Below are 18242 nucleotides of genomic sequence, written 5' to 3'. Positions count from 1 at the left end.
CTGTGCACTGCTTTACAAGGGGAGGATGACTAAGGCATGCAGGGTGCAGTAACTGTCCCAGGTGGCAGGGCCACTGTCCTCGCCTGCCTTGGATCTGAGACATCCTCTCCTGGCTCCCAGTGGTGTGGGCCTTGGAACCCACATTCTAAGAGGGCACAAAGCCCCGGACTCTAGAGCAGCTGTTTTCAACTGGTGTGCCACAATAATTTTTTAAATGTGCAATACCTGACTATTTAGTCAGGGGCACTGACCTCTTTTTCCTTAGATTGTCAAATTTAAAAAAATGACAAGCCACGGCCAGATAGCCAGTTGGTTAGAGCATCGTCCCAATATGCCAACACTGCGGGTTTGATCCCTGGTCAGGGCATGTACAAGAATCAACCAATGATGGATGCATGAATGATACAACAGCACACTGATGTCTCCCTCTCTCTCTCAAAATCAGATTTTAAAAAAATGACAACAGCCAACACAACGATAGCCTTCCAGTGTGAATGAATCAAAATTATACCTTTTTTTGGTCAGATCAGCAAAAAATATATTTTTGTGTATGTTGCAGAATTTTAGAAATTAGTTTATGTGTGTCATGAGAGGAAAAAGGTTGAAAATCACTGCTCTAGAGGAACAAAACCCAAGTGCCCAACTTTTCCTTTGCAGGTACCAACCTCATCTGCCCAGCAGCAGTTCCTTGCCCGGGGCCTTGCAGGGGCTTCTGGCAGGGGCCCAATCATGTCACACCCCCATGGGGGCACCGGGAGGAGGGGTCTCTGCCCTTTCCAGAAAAAAGCTGACCAGGGAGGGGCACCGCCTTGAGGTGGCATGTCCACAGAGACCCTGTTTCCTGTCCCACCCTCCACACAGGGAAGGTTTGGAAGCTGGCCCACAGGGGAGGGTGCAGCCTGTCCTAAATGGTGGGGGTGGTGGTCTTGGGTTTGGAGTTTCTATGTGATCAATTAGTCAAGTACAACCAAAAGCAAAACTGCCTGAAAGCAGCCAGGAAAATTGTGGGAATTGGCAGCAGTATAATGTACCCCACAGCCGCTTTCCCCAGAGCCTCCAGCCTCCCACCTGCAGGGCCAGGTTTGAACCTTGATGGAGCCTCTGTGCTTGTGCTGCTCAGAAACCACCAGGGTTTGGGGATTACCCCCAAAGAATTTCCAGGGAGGTAGGGGAGACAGTAAATGGGGAAGGGCTCCTGGGCTGGATGATCTTTGAAGGCTGGGGTGACTTAGAGGCCAAGAAGCCTGGGAACCAGAAAGGGGGCCTATCCCCACCCTAGAGCCCAAAGACTACTGAGCATGCTTGGCAGTGGTAGCCTCAGAATTAAGGAAACCTGGTGGGGTAGGCATGTGGAAAGTATAATTTGGAGCAGAGGACCTCAGGTGAAGCTGCTGAAAATCACCGGGCTCTCTGAGGAGCTTGGAGAAATACCAATGTATTAATTTCTATGGTACAATCTAGGGAAGAGTCATGCCCAAAGAAAACAACTATATGCCCCACTTCCAACCCATGACGGAAAAGGAATGGCTTGGTTCCTGTAAGAGGAGTCCAGGGTAGTTCCAGCTTCAAGTTCAGCTGGGCCCAGGTACCCAGATATCTTCAGAGCCCTCTCTCCATCCACGTTGCCCCCTATCAGTACGCTACCTCTATGCCATCAGCAGCCTAACACCCCAAGCTCCCTCTCCAGAGGCAGCCCCAAAGTCTGGAGTCTCATTCCATCCCTGAACCAGTCACAGTGGTCAGGAGTATTCTGATTGGCCTGGCCAAGGGTCACTGCACTTCCAAGGACCCCACACACACACCAGGCCCATCAGGGAGCTGAGTCCCCCCAAGAAAGGCTTACTTCCCAGACCAGCATTGCACATCACCCTGCAGCCACCTCTAAACTTTTCTGTTGAAATCAGAATCCTACTTGATTTTTTAAATTTTGCTTTCTAGTCTTTTGTAGTACAAGTGAAAGCAAGCGCTGTGGTGGTGGTGATCTTTAACCAAGAAAAACTTTTAATTGAAAACATTCTGTGCACTAAGATCACTTCCCCTTGCAGACTGAGAAAAGGCCACCATTCCTTGGCTTTCTAGTGCCTCAGCACAGCCAGGGACACCAGCGTCCCATAGGAGCCTGTTTAAGAATCCTGTTTTTCCTAAATGAAAGGAAAATCACATAATGTGGGGGTGGACTGCTGCTCAGTATTGGTGAGGTTCAGAAGTGGACCAGCTAGAGAGTGATTCTGAAGGAACAATTTGCACGACAAAATGACTAAGGACCCAAAAGTGAAGATGACCTCAAGGTAGAAGTGGAAAAAGCCAAAGTGGAAAAACCCCCGATACTGAAACAATTCCAAAAACTTTTTGTTTCATCCTCCAAAAATTTGAAGAAAAATAAATTTGTTTATTCACAAATTATTAGTTTTTCCCAGGACTCTACATTGCTAAACTGACCAACCAAAATAACTTAGTTAAAAAAAAAAAAAAATTGCATCAGGGTCAATAAATTTTATGTTAAACTAATAAATGACTATAAATTTGTGAGAAGAAAAAAAAAAGCTAATCAAAGTGTGAATTTATTTCCACTTTACCCTACAGTTATCACTGCTTTTCCCATACCAATGCAGTTTAAGTTTTTTCCTCTCATGGCTTCAAGTACTTAAGAAACTTTACATCTTTACTCTGAAATTTTATGCCTGGTTGAATGTACAAATAATAGCAAAATGAGGACAACAGGAAGAGGAAAGATGGTTAGATAACCAAAAAATCATGGAAATTTCTAGCTAAAACGACTCCATTTCAACCTCTTTGTTTTATAGATAAAAATGATCAGAGGCTCAGAAAGACCTGAGGGTGTTGCCCTGCGCCTTCCTGCTAACTTTCCCTACCCAGTGCATAGAGCTTCCTGCAAGGAGCTGGATGGAGCTCACAGGGTGGTCTGAAGTCATGCTGAAGGCAGTGTCAGCCCTGAAGGGTGGGCTTGAGGCAGGACCTTGGGCAGCCCCTTGACACGGGACCAGTGAGAATGGGAGCCATGGGTGGGGAGGACATGGGGTACACAGAGCGAACAAGGAGGGCAAGGATGGCCAGAAGGATAATATTCTGCCCAGACCCTTAGGAGGTTCAGGTGATGGGTGATGGTATTCAAACGGAGTAGGGCCTGGAGGTAGATGAGAGTGGGGAGATTCGAAGTCAGCCCTATGGCTTTTGTTCTGGGGCTCTCTGCACCCCTCAGCATGCCCCGGGGGGCTTGTTGTAATGCAGATTCCTGGTCTCTCTGGAGGACCTATTAGTGAAAATCCTGGGTCCAGCTTGGGGATCTAGATTTCAGCCAGCTCTTGGTGGGTGGTTCTGATGTGATGCACCTCTGCCTTGGAGGGTCACGCTAGGGGAAGCCATGGGGCATCAACACACAGTGGGGTGCTGAGTGGTTATCTGCAACGGCTGCTGGAGTAGGGTGGGCAAAAGTAGGTCAGTATTTGGTGGTGTCCTCTAGTAGGTTCTTGGCTGAGATGCTGGGCTGTGGAACTGGAACCCAGATCATCAGACAGAAGGGACTGACATGAGGGCAGTGGAGCAGTCCTGGAACCTCCCTGCCCAACGATCTGCTGGTCAGAGTCATTGAGCAAAGAACCATTAGACCTCTGTCCAGTGCTAGATTCTGACTGTGAGTACAGGTAGGGGTGGAGCATGGGGACTCAGAGGGATGTTGTCCTGAGGGGAGCAGGTCCTTGGTGGCCCTCCGAAGGGCTCCTTGCCCTCCCGGCTGCCCTTATAGGAACCTGGATCTTTCTCTTAGTAGGGGTAGATGGCAACTGGGGGAGGGCTTAATGCTGTTAGTTTGGTGCCAAAGGGTCTTTCTCTCACCCACCGATAGGGCCTGCAGATGTTCCTTAGGAGAGAGGGGAGGCTACGTTCTCTCCCCCAGCCCCCACCAGCATTACCAGAGGGATAGTGTGGGAACAGCATGGGCTGCCTGCTCTGGGCAGCAGGAGCCCCAAGAAGCTTGCAAAACCAGTGACTCCAGGAAAGCTGACGGTTGCTTGATATGGGAAGCCAAGGAAGGCAAGGGCAGAGAGAAGGAGCAGACTGGAAGTGGAAATAAAAGGACTCAAAAATGGCTGTGGAGACCAGGGTAAGAGGAAGGAGGCAGAGGGAATCGGGAGTATCTGGCTGGAAACCCCTGGTGGGAATGGAGGATGGATGAAGAGGTCATCTGGGCTTCACTGGCTTAAAAGCCTCCAGGACTGACTGTACACGGAGATAGCTATCATGGTTTCAACATGTCACAGGTTTATTGAGCACCTACTACACTCGGAGCTCCACTGGGGAAAGACAAACACACAGCCCCACTCTCAGGGAGCTCCAGTCTCGCCAGGGGGATAGGGCCCAGGTGGCTATAGTTAGGGGCCATGACTGTCTGTGATGGAGGGCACAGGCACCTACTTTTGGGGAAACCTCTCTGAGAGCCAAAGGATGAAATGATATGGTAAGAGCTGTGCACAGGCCTTCCAGGCACCAGACTATCAAGACCTCCAGGCAGGTGGGCTGGTTGTATTGGAGGAACAGCTGCAGCCACTGTGGCTGGAGTGGCACTCCCCTGGGAGCAGGAGGTATATGATGGGAAGTAGGCAGGGGCCTTACCTCACCCCCTAGTCCCCCAAGCCACAGCAGGGATTTTGGATTGTTTTTCTAAGTGCTATAAGAAGCCATTAGAGGTGGAGAATGGATTATGGGGTTGGGGGACAAGTCAGAAGGCCAGATGATGGACCAGGATGGAGGTGCAAGTGGGCAGAACTGTGCTTTATTTTGTAGGTAAACCCAATAAAACTTCTCATGGGTCAGGTGTGGATGAGCTGGAGACTCCCAGGTCCAGAGCCCCTGGGTGGATGGTGGACGGTGGACTGTGGAGTTCTATTTTGCATGAATTTCATTTGAATTGCTTATTAGCCATCCAGGTTGGAACAGAGGGGTAAGTAGGCTGTAGCATGTCTAAGGAGCTCAGTGACTGTCAGCTGTGGCTGGTTGAGAGCCACAGATTCAGGGAAAGATTGGGGAAAGATTGGCGTAGTCCAACCCCTAGGGCTAGGTCAAGTGGGAGAAGTAAATGTTGCAAGAAAAAGGAGGTGCTCACTGTGTTAGGTGCTGCTGGGGGTGGGGGAGGGGTTGGGGGAGGGGCTGGCAAGAAAGTTGATGCAGGGTGACCTTGACGAGAGTTTCAGTGCAGTGGTGAGGACAAAGGACGCCTGTGAGTGGGTCAAAGGGAAGTAGGGAGAGGGCGTGGAGACAGAGGAGTGGAGATAACAAGGAAAATGCTCTGAAGCGAAGCTAAGGAACTGGGTGGTATCTGGAGCCAAGCATCCAAAGGAGTGTTTTGTTTGTTTTTTAATGAGATACTATAGAATCACTTCTCACTCCAGACTCTAAAATCTACAGGCGTCAGTGGCACCAGGGGAGGAGTTGGCTGGCATTATGTGGCTAACGGAACCCAGCGCTCCTGGTTGTGTCCACACCCAGTGAAGTCTGAAACCCCAAGGGAAGTAATGAAAGCAATGTGTGTGCTCATGCCTGGGCTCCAAAAGCACGTGTCTGTGTAAGGACCCAGTTGGGCACGGGTGGGGAGACCTCGGCCTCTGATCCACAAACAGAGCACCTGGGGCTGCAGTGGGTAAGGGGGTCAGGTGCCAGCTCCTCTGCATCAGGTCCATACACCACTGGGAGGGGCCTTGGCTGTGGGCTCCTGCTTTCCCTCAGATGAGAGCAGAGGAGGCTGCAGTAAGAATGAGAGGCTGCCCCTCCAATCCAGACTGGCTTCCTGGAACAGTTGGATTAGAAGGTCCAGGTGTTGCGGCTGAGGGCAAAATGGGTGGCTTTTCAGGGGTTCAGCCCCTAAACACACACATCCCCAATCCAGCCCTGTTCCCTGGGCAGTCAGCCCGTCTGTTCTTCAGCTCCCGCTCAACCTCCATCCCTCACTCCTGTGACTCCAGGAGTCTGTGCCATGAGCTCAGTGGTTAGCTGGAGGGTGGAGTAGATGGGGCACCCAGGATGACCCCGTTTCTTCTCCCAGGCCCTGCTCACCCCTAGGAAAGAAGCATGCAGCCAGTCCCCAGTTGACCCAGGCAGGCAGCTATCTTCCTCAGCGTCTACGCCAGTAGTAGGGTGCAGGAAGCTCAAGGCCATCCCGACCTCGACCCTGAAGACATTCATGGTTTCACTCCTAAAGCGCTCATACCTTGCTAGGAAGAAAAGCCGGCTCAGTCTCACTCACCGTGTCCTTGCATGGGGCGCCCCCAACGCTCCAGGAGCCCTTGGGGGCTGCAGGACAGCCGCTCGAAGACTCTGCTTGCCGGGCCAACCACCTCCCATTTCTGGGGAACAGAGGCGCAGGACTCTGTCCCAGCAGGAGGTGCAAGGGGAAATCACGGCTAGTCCTTGGGCTGGCGGCAAGTGTGGAGGGGATCTGGGGTTAACATTTGGGAGTGAAGGAGATCCTGGGTCAATCCAGAGCCCGACGGCTGTGGAATCATTTGCTGAGAAGCCACCAAGATCAGGTCAAGGGTTCATCGCGCGGGCGGGACCGGCAGGACCCCACCGCAGGTCGCGCCCACCTGCCGCGCGTACCGCCGCCTCCCCACGCAGGCACTCACCCCACCAACGAGACTAGGGACCTGAGCCGGGACCTCGCCTGTCGGGTAAAGAAAACCGGGCGGCGGACCATCTTGGGAAGGATAGAAGCCGCGAGCCAAGACCTTGACCCAGGAGAAAGCCGAGGCGTCACGAGACCAGAGAAACCGACCGGCGCGCGGCGAGCGAGCCCGACGTAGCGGAGTCGGGCGGGCGGCGGGCTCGGCGGGCCAGGGCGTAGCTGGGCGAGGGCGCGCCCGCCCGCCCGCCTCGCCAGCCCGGGCGCGCTTCTGGAACAAGCGGAGGAAGGTTTGCCGCCCGTGCCGCGAGCGAACGGAGGGGAGGAGCAGGCGGCGGGCCGGCGCTGCCGAGTGGAGGCCCCCCGCGGAGAAGAGGGGGCGGGGGCCAGCAGCGCGCTTAAAGCCGACGCGCAGGAAGCCCCTCCTGGACCTGCCGCGGCGGCTCTAATCCGTGAGTCCAGGGCCCGCGAGTTTCTTCGCCGAAATTTACCTGCCACGCCCAGCCCCTGACCCCGCGACGCCCCGGCGGACCCGGAGGAGCCGGGTCTACACATTCTGGCTGAGTCGCCACAGGCTTCCGGGAGAAGCCAGTCCGGAGCCGACGGGCGCGGGTGCGGGAGCCCGGCGGGCAGGCGGGCGAGACCCGGTCCCTGACCGCGTGGCCTCCCGCGCAGGGGAGAGGCGTCTGAGCGGCATTAGGACCCAGGCGCGGCGCGGGGGTGTGTCGCCAGCTCCCTCCGCCGGCCCGCCCGGGACGCCGAGCCTGGGGTGCCCGAGCGCTGGGTGCGGATCCTGGGTGCGCGCGCGTGTGCGCGGCCGTCCGGCAGCGGGTCGTCAGGGGCAGGGCCGCGGCCGCCAGGCGCGTGTCCCGTCTCCAGCCTTGCGGTGGGTGCCCGAGGGCCGCGCAGGCACGGCGGGAAGGCCGTCCGCTCTCCGCGGCGAAGGCGCGCTGGGCGGGGACGCGGCGCCGTCGGGGCACTGGGGGCATCGTGGGCGAGGGGGTCGCGGGGACTTCCCAGACGGGGGGAGAGTCCGGCGCTGGGTTCGGTCTCTGAGTGGGTGTCCTGGTGGGCAGACAGGGGATGGAGACAGGCCCAGGGACGGTGTTGTGGACACTGCGCGCTGAAATAATGTTCCGCATCGCCGCCTTGAGATTCTTAAGTTTTTGGACCAACGTGGTAGCCGGTGGAGGGCCGGGGGGCTTGGAAGGGGGCGGGTAGGAGCTGGGGAGAGCCTAGCACCGCGAGCGCCGAGCTTTTCAGCACGCTGCTGCCTCCGAAAGCCTCATTTTACGTTCTGCGCGGAAGTCTGCCCACTGGTGGTGGTCGCCAGGCCTCTGGCTGACGCGGCTGGGACACCCCAGGGCCAGCCCGGGGGTTGTCCGACATGTATTTGCACGTGGGGCGCCCCGGACAAGAGTAGGGTGTGCGCCGTCGCCGCCCTTTCCGACCTTGGTCACCCTCCTCTGCTCATTCCTGCGGTCTCGGCTGCTAGCTTCACTGCCCTGCTCCTCGCTCTGGATGCAGCCGGTTCCCGCCCTGCTCGCCTGTCGGCATCCTGACCCCCACCCCCGACCCCCAGAGTCCCCGAGTCCAGAGCTCGTGCACGCGATCCCTCCTGTGGCTTCCTTCCTCCCACAGCGCGGCACAAACTGCTGGGCCCATCCGGGGCCCGGCGTGAGGAGCGCGCACAGCGCCCCCTTCCCATCCCCCTTGAGGACCAACGGCTCTGCCTCCCAGGAGGCCCGGGACGTGGGTGGTGGCGCCAGGGGAGGAGGCCGTTGCCCCTTCGGTTTCGTGTAGCACCCGCGGGCGCCTGAAGTTGGGGCGGCTGCACGTGTGATGGGTGTTGATGGCCGCCAGGACCGACGTGAGAGTGCGGCTGCACGTGTGATGGGTGTTGGTGGCCGCCAGGACCGACGTGAGAGTGCGGCTGCACGTGTGATGGGTGCTGATGGTCTCCAGGACCGACGTGAGAGCCCGGCTGCACGTGTGATGGGTGCTGATCCTCTCCAGGACCCACGTGAGAGTGCGGCTGCACGTGTGATGGGTGCTGATGGTCTCCAGGACCGACGTGAGAGTGCGGCTGCACGTGTGATGGGTGCTGATGGTCTCCAGGACCGACGTGAGAGCCCGGCTGCACGTGTGATGGGTGCTGATCCTCTCCAGGACCCACGTGAGAGTGCGGCTACACGTGTAATGGGTGTTGGTGGCCGCCAGGACCTATCTGAGAGTGCGGCTACACGTATGATGGGTGCTGGTGGCCGCCAGGACCGACTTGAGAGTGCGGCTGCACGTGTCATGGGTGTTAGTGCCCGCCAGGACCTATCTGAGAGTGCGGCTACACGTATGATGGGTACTGGTGGCCGCCAGGACCGACGTGAGAGTGCGGCTACACGTATGATGGGTGCTGGTGGCCGCCAGGACCTATCTGAGAGTGCCGCTACACGTATGATGGGTACTGGTGGCCGCCAGGACCGACGTGAGAGTGCGGCTACACGTATGATGGGTGCTGGTGGCCGCCAGGACCGACGTGAGAGTGCCGCTACACGTATGATGGGTACTGGTGGCCGCCAGGACCGACGTGAGAGTGCCGCTACACGTATGATGGGTACTGGTGGCCGCCAGGACCCACGTGAGAGTGCGGCTGCACGTGTGATGGGTACTGGTGGCCGCCAGGACCCACGTGAGAGTAGCTGGAGAAATGTGTCGGCAGCAGGGCCCCAGCCCAGCTTTCAGGCTTGGCAGCGAAAGAGTGGCCAGAGAAGGTGGTCGGCTTCTCCAGGGAGGGTGGAGATGACCTTCCACCAGGCCAGTCAGCGGAGGAGCGGCACAACCAGTGAATCCATTTCCTCCCTGGGTATTGTTAATTATTCTTGGAGAGCACATGCTGAGAACATCTCTGCTTTCTCACCTGGGCAGCCCCTAGTAGATGGGCTAAAGAATAACAGACTTGACTTCCTCTGGCTCCTCAAGAGGGCCCTCCCTAGTACTCTCTGCTCCTTTTTCTCTGAGGTTGGCCTTGTTTGGGTCTCTGGGAAGGCTAAGAAAATTAGCAGGGTTGGTGTGGGGTGGGGCAGATGGGCACCAGAGACTGTCCAGGGCTGGTTCTTGGAGCTGCTAAAAGTTCTTTGGCTTCCCTTGCAGAAAACTCTTCCATCATGTCCCAGAATAAAGACCTTGAGGACGCAGGTGAGTACACTCAGGTGTGGGTGTGGCATAGAGAGCTCTTAGTCAAAAGTCTCTAGAGGAGCCCAGCGTGGCTCAGTCTGAGGACCTAGGATGCAGGAGATCGCGGTTCAATTCCCAGTCAGGGCACATGCCCAGGTTGTGGGCTCGACCCCTGGAGGGGGCCTGCAGGAGGCAGCCGATCAATGATTCTTATCATTGATGTTTCTCTCTTTCCCTCTTCCTTTCTCTCTCTGAAATCAATACAGGTATATATATATTTTAAAAAGTCTCTAAGTGAGCTAGTCCACCTACCTAAGTGCCCGTGGCATTGGCCACCTGTCTGTAGTCCTCTGCTGGTGTTGGGATGCCTTTGAATTCTACCCTTCAGGAGGTTGTGCTGTGGTCAGAGAGGTAGCTGAAACTGCCCTGGACACTGGCAGGTCTCTGGTGGTGCTATGGTCCTGTGGACCTGGGAGGGCAGACTGCTCCCTCTCCTAGGCTATGTAGACCGTCTGGTGATTTCTGTAACTTTTACAATGTTCTGGTTATCTGACCAGCCTTAGGCCAAGTATTTGGATGCCCACATCCCTATGTCCTTGCCCAGCCCTGTGAAGGAGGAGCTACCATTGTCCCTCTAAAGTAACTCTGCTTCTGCATTCTCTGCTAGCTCCAGTCTAATTCTCCCTTCACCATGTCTCTGGGCTGGCTCTGGGCTGCCTCTCCTGTGCCAGGAGCTGGTGTGGCCATCAGAGGGTGTCTAGTGGGACAGTGCTTGGACAGATTGTTGATGTGCTCTTACCCAGGGTCCCTAGGGCATGACAACTGCATGTGCCAGGCTGCTGGCAGGCAGGTTAGGTATGTGGCTGGGCTATAGGATGGAGGAGGGAACATGGCATCCCAGGAGCTTTACAGGGACCTGGTAGTGCCAGCTGGGCAGGTGCTGGGAGAAGGGCAGTGTGAGGGGCAGCACAGGGGAATAGTGGGTGCTTTGGGTGACAGGGGTGGCTGGGACAGGTTGAGCCTGGAGAACCAGGTTGTCAAAGCAAAGCAGGCCTAGAATTGGAGAGGAAGAAGTTTTTCGTAGACATGAGCTCCATGATAAGTCAGAAGAACACCCTTTGACCTAATAGCTTTGCTCTGGGCTCTAGGTGCAGTGCAGACCTGGGGCTAGGGTTCATCAGTCCATGGGGGCCTTGACAGGGGAAGCCTAGCACCTCCTGTCCAGGAAGGGCCCAGGCTGAGCACAGGATGACATGGGGGGACAGAGCCTGGGATGTGCAGAGGAAACCAGCAAGCAAGAGTGGAAGTGAGTCAGGGTGAGTCACTGCCTGGCAGGTGTAGGCTGACCCTTCCCTGTCCCTGCACAGGTGTTAGGCATTGGTGGGGTCTAGGCTACAAGGGCCCCTTTCCTCAGCCACAAGTGGTGAGCCATAGGGGACCCATAGTCAGGAAGAGGTGCCAGCTGGGCCAAGAGTAAGGCAGGGCCCTAGGAGGACTTGCCAGAGGAGAAGGGTTCTGTGAGTCTTGAAGAAGGCTCTCTGGGCCTTCTACTCGGAGGACAGGAGCTGGCATGGCTGGGGTACTAGCCAACTAGGAGATCAAGGTGGGGAGTGGGACTGGGTCTGAGGGGCCAAGGGTCAGCACTGGGGTAGCAGGGTTGCCTCAGACTGATCCCAGAGGCTGTGGGGAGCCCCAGTAGGGCTTGGGGGAAATGAGAACATTTGCATCTCACAGGGAAACCTTCCTACAGAAGGGAGCCTGTGTTGTGGGGCAGCTGCAGGAACTGAGACAGACCAAGGGCTCTGTGCTCGGGGAGTCCCAAGGTGCCACAGCATGCCCCTCTCCCACCATGGGGATGGGGACAAGGCTGAGATGAGGCCTCCACCTGCAAGCCCTATCCCCTGTCAGTCCCTGGCTCTGTTTCTCTGGCTCTCCTGCTTCCTCAGTCTTGTTTGATGTCTGGACTGTGTCTGTCAGCCTTGATGCTTTGCCCGTAGGCCCTACCTGGGAGGGGGCGCCCTAAGACCCTGTACAGTGAAGTGGGGGAGGAGGGAATAGATACTGCGGTGGCTCTGGCTTCCCTTGGATCTCATCTGAGTAGCCAGGCAGGTGAGGCAGGTGTGAGCCCTGTAACCTGGAGGTTCTGAGAGGGCAGGGTTAGGGAGTCCTATGTCATTACACCACGTTCCTGGCTCAAAGTTTGTAGAATGAACATATTTTTTTCTGGCTCAGGGATGTGTGTGGGTCAGAACAGTACAAGGCCCTAGTTCCTGTAGCTGAGGAACGTTGATGAAAGTTGTTCGGTGGGGGCTTCGCCAGATGCTATACTCTGAGGGGCATGGGGCCAAGACTATATACTCTGTCTGCCCGGGCCTGACGCTGCCCTCTTGGCCTATGAGAGGCCTCCCCGACCACTCATGGAGAGTGCACCAAGTGGGACAGCCCAGGGACCTTGCTCCTTGGTCTTGAAGACCCTCCTGGGGTATAGTGCTGACGGCCAGGCCCTCTGGGGGTGTCTCTTTCTCGGTGGTGGTTGGGTCTCCAGGCTACCTCAAGTGTGACACAGATGATGCCTCTGAAACCCATGAGGAGAGCCTGGGGGAAGAGGCCTTCGACACGGTCAACTCCTCCATTGTGTCTGGCGAGAGCATCCGTTTCTTTGTCAACGTCAACCTCGAGGTGCAGCCCACCCAGGCTGGTATGGTGGTTGTAGCAGGGACAGACTGGGGGGGAGGAAAGGGGACTGAGGACTAGGCAGGTATGGCCTCAGTCCACCAAGAGAGACCTGAAGAGGTGGCTTGACACCCTGAGACCTCTCCCTCTCTTCTAGCTGAGGATGAATTGCCTGGTGGCTGTGGGCTCCTCCACACCTCCCGCAAGGTGAGTGGCCCATCCGCAGGACAGGAGACATTGGTTCCTGGGCCACTAGTTGGGGCTGGAGGTGGCTGCTTTGCCCACAGGCCCTACCTATCTCATTCTATCCTGAGATAGCTTACGCTGCTCCCCTCTCGCACTACACAGGGATCTCGCACTAGCCCAGGGCTGATCTGCTATGGTCTTCCCTTCTGGAAGGGGCTGTTGGTCCTGGTGGGAAAGGGCAGCCAGGGGCCACCATGGAGGTGAGGCCAGGTAGTGACAGCAGATCTCACTCCTGGGTCTATGTGGGATCCCCACAGTACCTGAAGTTAAAGAACTTCCAGGAAGAGATCCGCGCACACAGGGACCTAGATGGCTTCCTGGCACGAGCCAGCATCATCCTGAATGAGACAGCCACCTCCCTGGATAACGCACTGCGGGCCATGGTGCTCCGCATAGCCCACGACCCCCACAACGTTGAGCCTGAGTGCAACTTGGACCTGCTCATGGCTATGCTCTTCACTGATGCTGGGACCCCCTTGGAGGGTAAAGGTAAGGCCCGCCACCCCTCCTGGGCAGGGAGGCCAGGGAGGTGGGCCAGCTGACCCTCCTCTCGCCCTCCACTCTGTCCTCAGTTCACCTGCTGTCAGATACTATCCAAGGAGTCACTGCCACAGTCACAGGGGTACAATACCAGCAGTCATGGCTCTGCATCATGTGAGTTTCCAGGCCACCACATTGGGCCTCCCTACATGTCACCTTGGAGCCAGGTATCCTATGTCCCTGCAGAGGTTGGCCCACCCAGTTTAGGGGGAGAGGGTGTGAACACTCCCATCCCATTTGGTCGTCTTTTTTAGTCCATAACAGAAGTCACTGGGGTCAAAGCTGGGTACTCTTGGGTGGGCTCCCCCAACCAGTGGTGGCAACTGTGTGCTTTGTGCCCTCCCATCCCTGCCAGTTGCACCTCCAGGTCCCTACAGAAGCGGCATGTGTGCATCAGCCGCCTGGTTCGCCCACAGAACTGGGGGGAGAATTCCTGTGAGGTGCGGTTCGTCATCCTGGTGCTGGCCCCACCCAAGATGGTGAGGAGAGGTCTTGGGGTGGTTTCCTTTCCTGGGGGAGGAGGGCTCCAGGTTACCTTGCTGTCTTCTTGGGGGCATCTCTTCCATGTGCTGGAGTACCCCACAGTCCTGGCCTCTGAAGGTCTTATTCCCACCTTGTCCCTTCATCTCAGCCCTCCTGGGTTTCTGTAGCATCCTGCTAGGTCCTCATCAAGCCCTAACTTCCCCAGAGATTGCCCAAAAGATTGTATTTCCTTCCTAACTGAAAAGAGATACTTCTGAAAATTATTATTCAAACATGGGGGCCTTTCTTTGGCCTGCCCTGACATAACCCTTCTTCTACTTGGCTGACAATGATTTACAGATGTGATTCCCCCATTTCCCACCCACAGAAAAGCACCAAGACTGCGACGGAGGTGGGGCGCACCTTTGCCACCATGTTCTTGGATATCACCTTCCGCCAGAAGCTTCTGAAGACCCGCACAGAGGAAGAATTTAAGGAGGCCCTGGTACATCAGAGACAGCTGCTCACCATGGTGAGCCAGCTTCCAAGCATAAAGAGATACAGCATAATGTCCAGCCACATCCAAAAGTTCCAGCAGGTATGGGGGCGAGGTGGGCCTAGGTGGGTGGTGCGGAGCAGGGGCGCAGAGCTAATAGGCACCCTGCTATAGCTCCTGCAGCGCAAAGATTTCTTCCCTGTGGGGAAAGGCATCCGGGAGGACTTCGCCCGCAGGTTCCCCGTGTACCCACTGGACTTCACTGATGGTATGTGCTCCTGTGTTCCCCCTGGAGCTCGGCCTGTGTGGTTCAGACCACAGGGCAACATGTGTGCCTATCCAGCATCCCCAACACACTCTGTCCTGCCCCCAATTCCTAGGCATTATTGGGAAAAACAGGTCTGTGGGCAAGTACATCACCACCACCCTGTTCCTCTACTTCGCCTGCCTCCTGCCCACGATCGCTTTCGGGTCCCTCAACGATGAGAACACTGATGGGGCCATCGGTGAGGGACAGGAGGTCAGTGGGGAGTGCTGGATGGGGCCCAGGATTGTGGGGCCCGCCTGACCACTCCACTTCCTCAGATGTGCAGAAGACCATGGCTGGGCAGAGCATCGGAAGCCTCTTATATGCGCTCTTCTCTGGGCAGCCGCTGGTGGTGCTGCTAACAACTGCGCCCCTGGCCCTCTACATTCACGGTGCAGTGGGGATTGCGGTAGGGAGATGGTGCCTATGGTCCCTGGCCCCAGCCCAGTTCTGACTGCCCACCCGTCCTGCTGCCTACAGTGATCCGTGGCATCTGTGACGACTACAGTCTGGACTTCAACACCTTCTATGCATGGACGGGCCTGTGGAACAGTTTCTTCCTTGCACTTTATGCCCTCTTCAACCTCAGCCTGATCATGAGTCTTTTCAAGAGGTGACAGGGCCTTCCCTGAACTGCTGGGGCCTTTGAGCAGGAGGGAGACTAAGGCCAGGGATCTGGGTCAGCCTCCATGCTAGCCTCTGAGGTCCTTAACCCTAGAAGGGATGAGATATCCCCAAGGGGACAACCTGGGACTGGTTCTCTTCATGGCAGCAGGAGGCGGGGGGCCACTCCGAGGCTCAGGGAGGCCTCCCCCCGACAACAGCTCACCCTCATCTCATGGGGCATATCATCCCCTGGCAGGTCAACTGAAGAGATCATTGCCTTGTTCATTTCCATCACATTCATGCTGGATGCTGTCAAGGGCATGGTCAAAAGTGAGTATTTAGCCAGTGGCCACTTGCTGCAGAGGGGTCTGAGTGAAGATGGGGTTTATGGGCTGTGGCCAGGGCAGTCAAGTAGCATGCCAGCTAAAGTCATTCTCATGCTCCAGGGTGCTCTGGGGAGCAGCAGCCTCATGTGCTGGAGGGTGACAGAGCTGCCCCAGGCAGGATCAGAGGCGTGATATGCTATCAGACAGGGCAGAGGGGCAACGGTATAGGGTGGGAGTGGTGGTAGATGGGTTCTAGCTGATGGAGGCCAGCTTCCTCCCACTCCTCCCAGATGCCCCTTCTCCCGTCAGGGCCCCTCCAGCCCCCATCCGAGAGGAAGCTGGGCCCCAGTCTCCCAAAACCCAGATGGCTGAGGCCTGTTGGCCTGTATCCACAGTCTTCCAGAAGTACTACTATGGGAACCACAGCTTAGGTGAAAATTCCGTGGTGAACCTGCTGAACCTAGGCACCAGCCTCAACACCAGCCTGCACACTGCCCTCAACACCAGCCTCCTGGCCAGCCCGCCCTCAGTGGGCGGTGGCTCTGCCACTGAGCACCCAAGACGGGATACTGCCGTGCTCAGCCTCTTTATCATGCTGGGCACGCTCTGGCTGGGCTACACCCTCTACCAGTTCAGGAAGAGGTAAGGGGGCAGCCTGGAGGGTAGGGGAAGGGGACACAAGCCCCTGGACCATGCTGATACACCCACCTGTGTCCCCAGCCCCTACCTGCACCCCTACATGCGGGAGATCCTGTCAGACTGTGCCCTGCCCATCTCCGTACTCACCTTCTCCCTCATTTCCTCCTATTGCTTCCAGGAAATTAAGAGTGAGTTGGGACTGGACCAGAATGGGGGTGGGGTGGGGTGCTCCCATGTAGCTTCAGACTGGAGCAGGGGTCTATATCTTGCTGCAGTGAGCAAATTCCACTACAACCCCAGTAACAGCCTGTTTAAGATAGCTGAGATGCACTCGCTGTCCCTGAGGGCCATCGCCAGTGCCATGGGCCTCGGCTTCCTGCTCTCCATGCTTTTTTTCATCGAGCAGAACCTGGTAGCTGCCTTGACTAACTCACCAGAGAACAGGTGCACAGGGCTGGGTAGGGAGGGCTGAGCAGGGTGCCCCACCCTCCAAGGAGCCAGAGGGGCTCTATCCACATGTCCCTGCCTGTCTGCTGCAGACTAGTGAAGGGCACAGCCTACCACTGGGACCTCCTGCTCATTGCCATCATCAACACGGGGCTGTCTCTGTTTGGGATGCCCTGGATCCATGCTGCCTACCCCCACTCCCCATTGCATGTGCGGGCACTGGCTCTGGTGGAGGAGCGTGTGGAAAATGGGCACATTTATGAGACGTGAGTGTGAGAGTGGCACCTTGAGGCCTGAGGCAAGAATCGTGTGGGCCCTAAGGTGGGGTAGCCCTGGGAGGGATGTGGCCCTGAAGTGCCCTGGCCCGGGAGCCACATGACCGGAGATGGGGCATAGCCCCGTGGACAGGGGCTGGAGGTGATCCAGTGCTCTGGGCCATGCAGGATCATGAAGGTGAAGGAGACGCGGCTGACCACCCTGGGCTCCAGCATCCTAGTGGGCTTCTCCCTCCTGTTGCTGCCCTTCCCGCTGCAGTGGATCCCCAAGCCCGTGCTCTACAGCCTCTTTCTCTACATTGCCCTCACCTCCATTGACGCCAACCAGCTCTTTGAGCGTTTGGCCCTGCTGCTCAAGGACCAGGTGAGCATCTGGCCCTGAGCGAGGGGTGTGGGAGGGAGATAAAGCAGCACCAGACCTGCCCACACCTGGTCCCTACCGCCCACAGGCCTCGTACCCACCCACCCATTATATCCGGAGGGTGCCTCAGAGGAAGATACACTACTTCACCGGCCTGCAGGTCCTGCAGCTGCTGCTGCTCTGTGCCTTTGGCATGAGTCCCCTGCCCTACATGAAGATGATCTTCCCCCTCATCATGATTGTCATGATACCCATCCGGTAGGGGAGGTTGGGCAGAGGGCAGGTGGGGCCAGCAGGGTGGAAGAGGCGGGGGTGCTGGGATGGTTACCCTCTGCCTTCTCCCTGACTCAATATTCATCATCTTTCTACCTGTCCCCTCCCCTCCCGCCAGCTACAAGCTGCTGCCCCGAATCATTGAAGCCAAATACTTGGACGCCATGGATGCTGAGCACTGAGCCGCTGACTGGCAGGCCCTGGCCGTACCCCGTTCATTGGTCCCTCCTGGTCTTCCTAGCCTGGCTGTGGTTTTGCATGGGGAGGAGTGGGTGTCTTGGAGTGCTGCTCTATGCTGCGTCCCCCCACAGCTGTCCCAACAGGCCTAGGGCGTCTGTGCATTGTGGGGGTTCCGTGGTGTGTGCCTGCACTTCCCATTGCCTTTTGCTTTGGGTCAAAACACTGCTCAGGGCAGTTTCTGCCCAGGGTGGGACTAAGCAGGATGGATTTTCTTTTGATAAAAGAGATGCCTGAAAGAGAAACCATTTCCTTGATTGTGTAAGGAATTTGTTGTATGCACATTAGAGAATAAAGCTCCTGTTTCAATGCTTCTATGTGCTATCTCCATCCTGGTAGCCCTGCCCCAGCTTCCGAAGGCCACCTGAGGGCCCTAGGGCAGGGGAGTAAAGGGATTCATGTGTGTTGAGTGCCTTTTGTGTGCTGTCATCTCCAACTCCGCACAGTAGATGCTGGCCCAGCAGGGAGACGTGGAAGATCCAGGGGAAGTGTCTGGGAACAGAATGTGCAAGGACCCTGAGGAGAGGGCTTGGGGTCAGTGAAGAGAATGAC

General features: G+C 56.7%; 1 protein-coding gene across 2 annotated transcripts; it reads left to right on the top strand.

The window, feature by feature from the left end:
* The first annotated feature begins 9777 nt into the window (after positions 1-9777).
* On the top strand, positions 9778-17985 carry SLC4A11 (solute carrier family 4 member 11). Of its 2 annotated transcripts, none has more exons than XM_016211944.2 (19): positions 9778-9823; positions 12348-12500; positions 12633-12682; positions 12979-13210; positions 13294-13375; positions 13617-13740; positions 14112-14321; positions 14394-14487; positions 14600-14725; positions 14805-14918; positions 15007-15139; positions 15389-15462; positions 15854-16100; positions 16179-16285; positions 16373-16541; positions 16637-16810; positions 16988-17183; positions 17269-17438; positions 17572-17985. In XM_016211944.2, exons 1-19 carry the CDS (start codon positions 9793-9795, stop codon positions 17633-17635), a joined length of 2550 nt encoding a protein of 849 aa, XP_016067430.2. In that variant the 5' UTR covers positions 9778-9792; the 3' UTR covers positions 17636-17985. The 2 variants fall into 2 exon arrangements, with proteins under 2 accessions (XP_016067430.2, XP_087674702.1); XM_087818576.1 differs by having other exon boundaries at positions 9784-9821; positions 12334-12500.
* The last annotated feature ends 257 nt before the right edge of the window (positions 17986-18242 follow it).

Source organism: Miniopterus natalensis, chromosome 7, assembly GCF_054644295.1.
Source record: "Miniopterus natalensis isolate mMinNat1 chromosome 7, mMinNat1.hap1, whole genome shotgun sequence".
Classification (NCBI taxonomy): domain Eukaryota; kingdom Metazoa; phylum Chordata; class Mammalia; order Chiroptera; family Miniopteridae; genus Miniopterus; species Miniopterus natalensis.
This window is presented reverse-complemented; position numbering and strand designations above follow the sequence as displayed.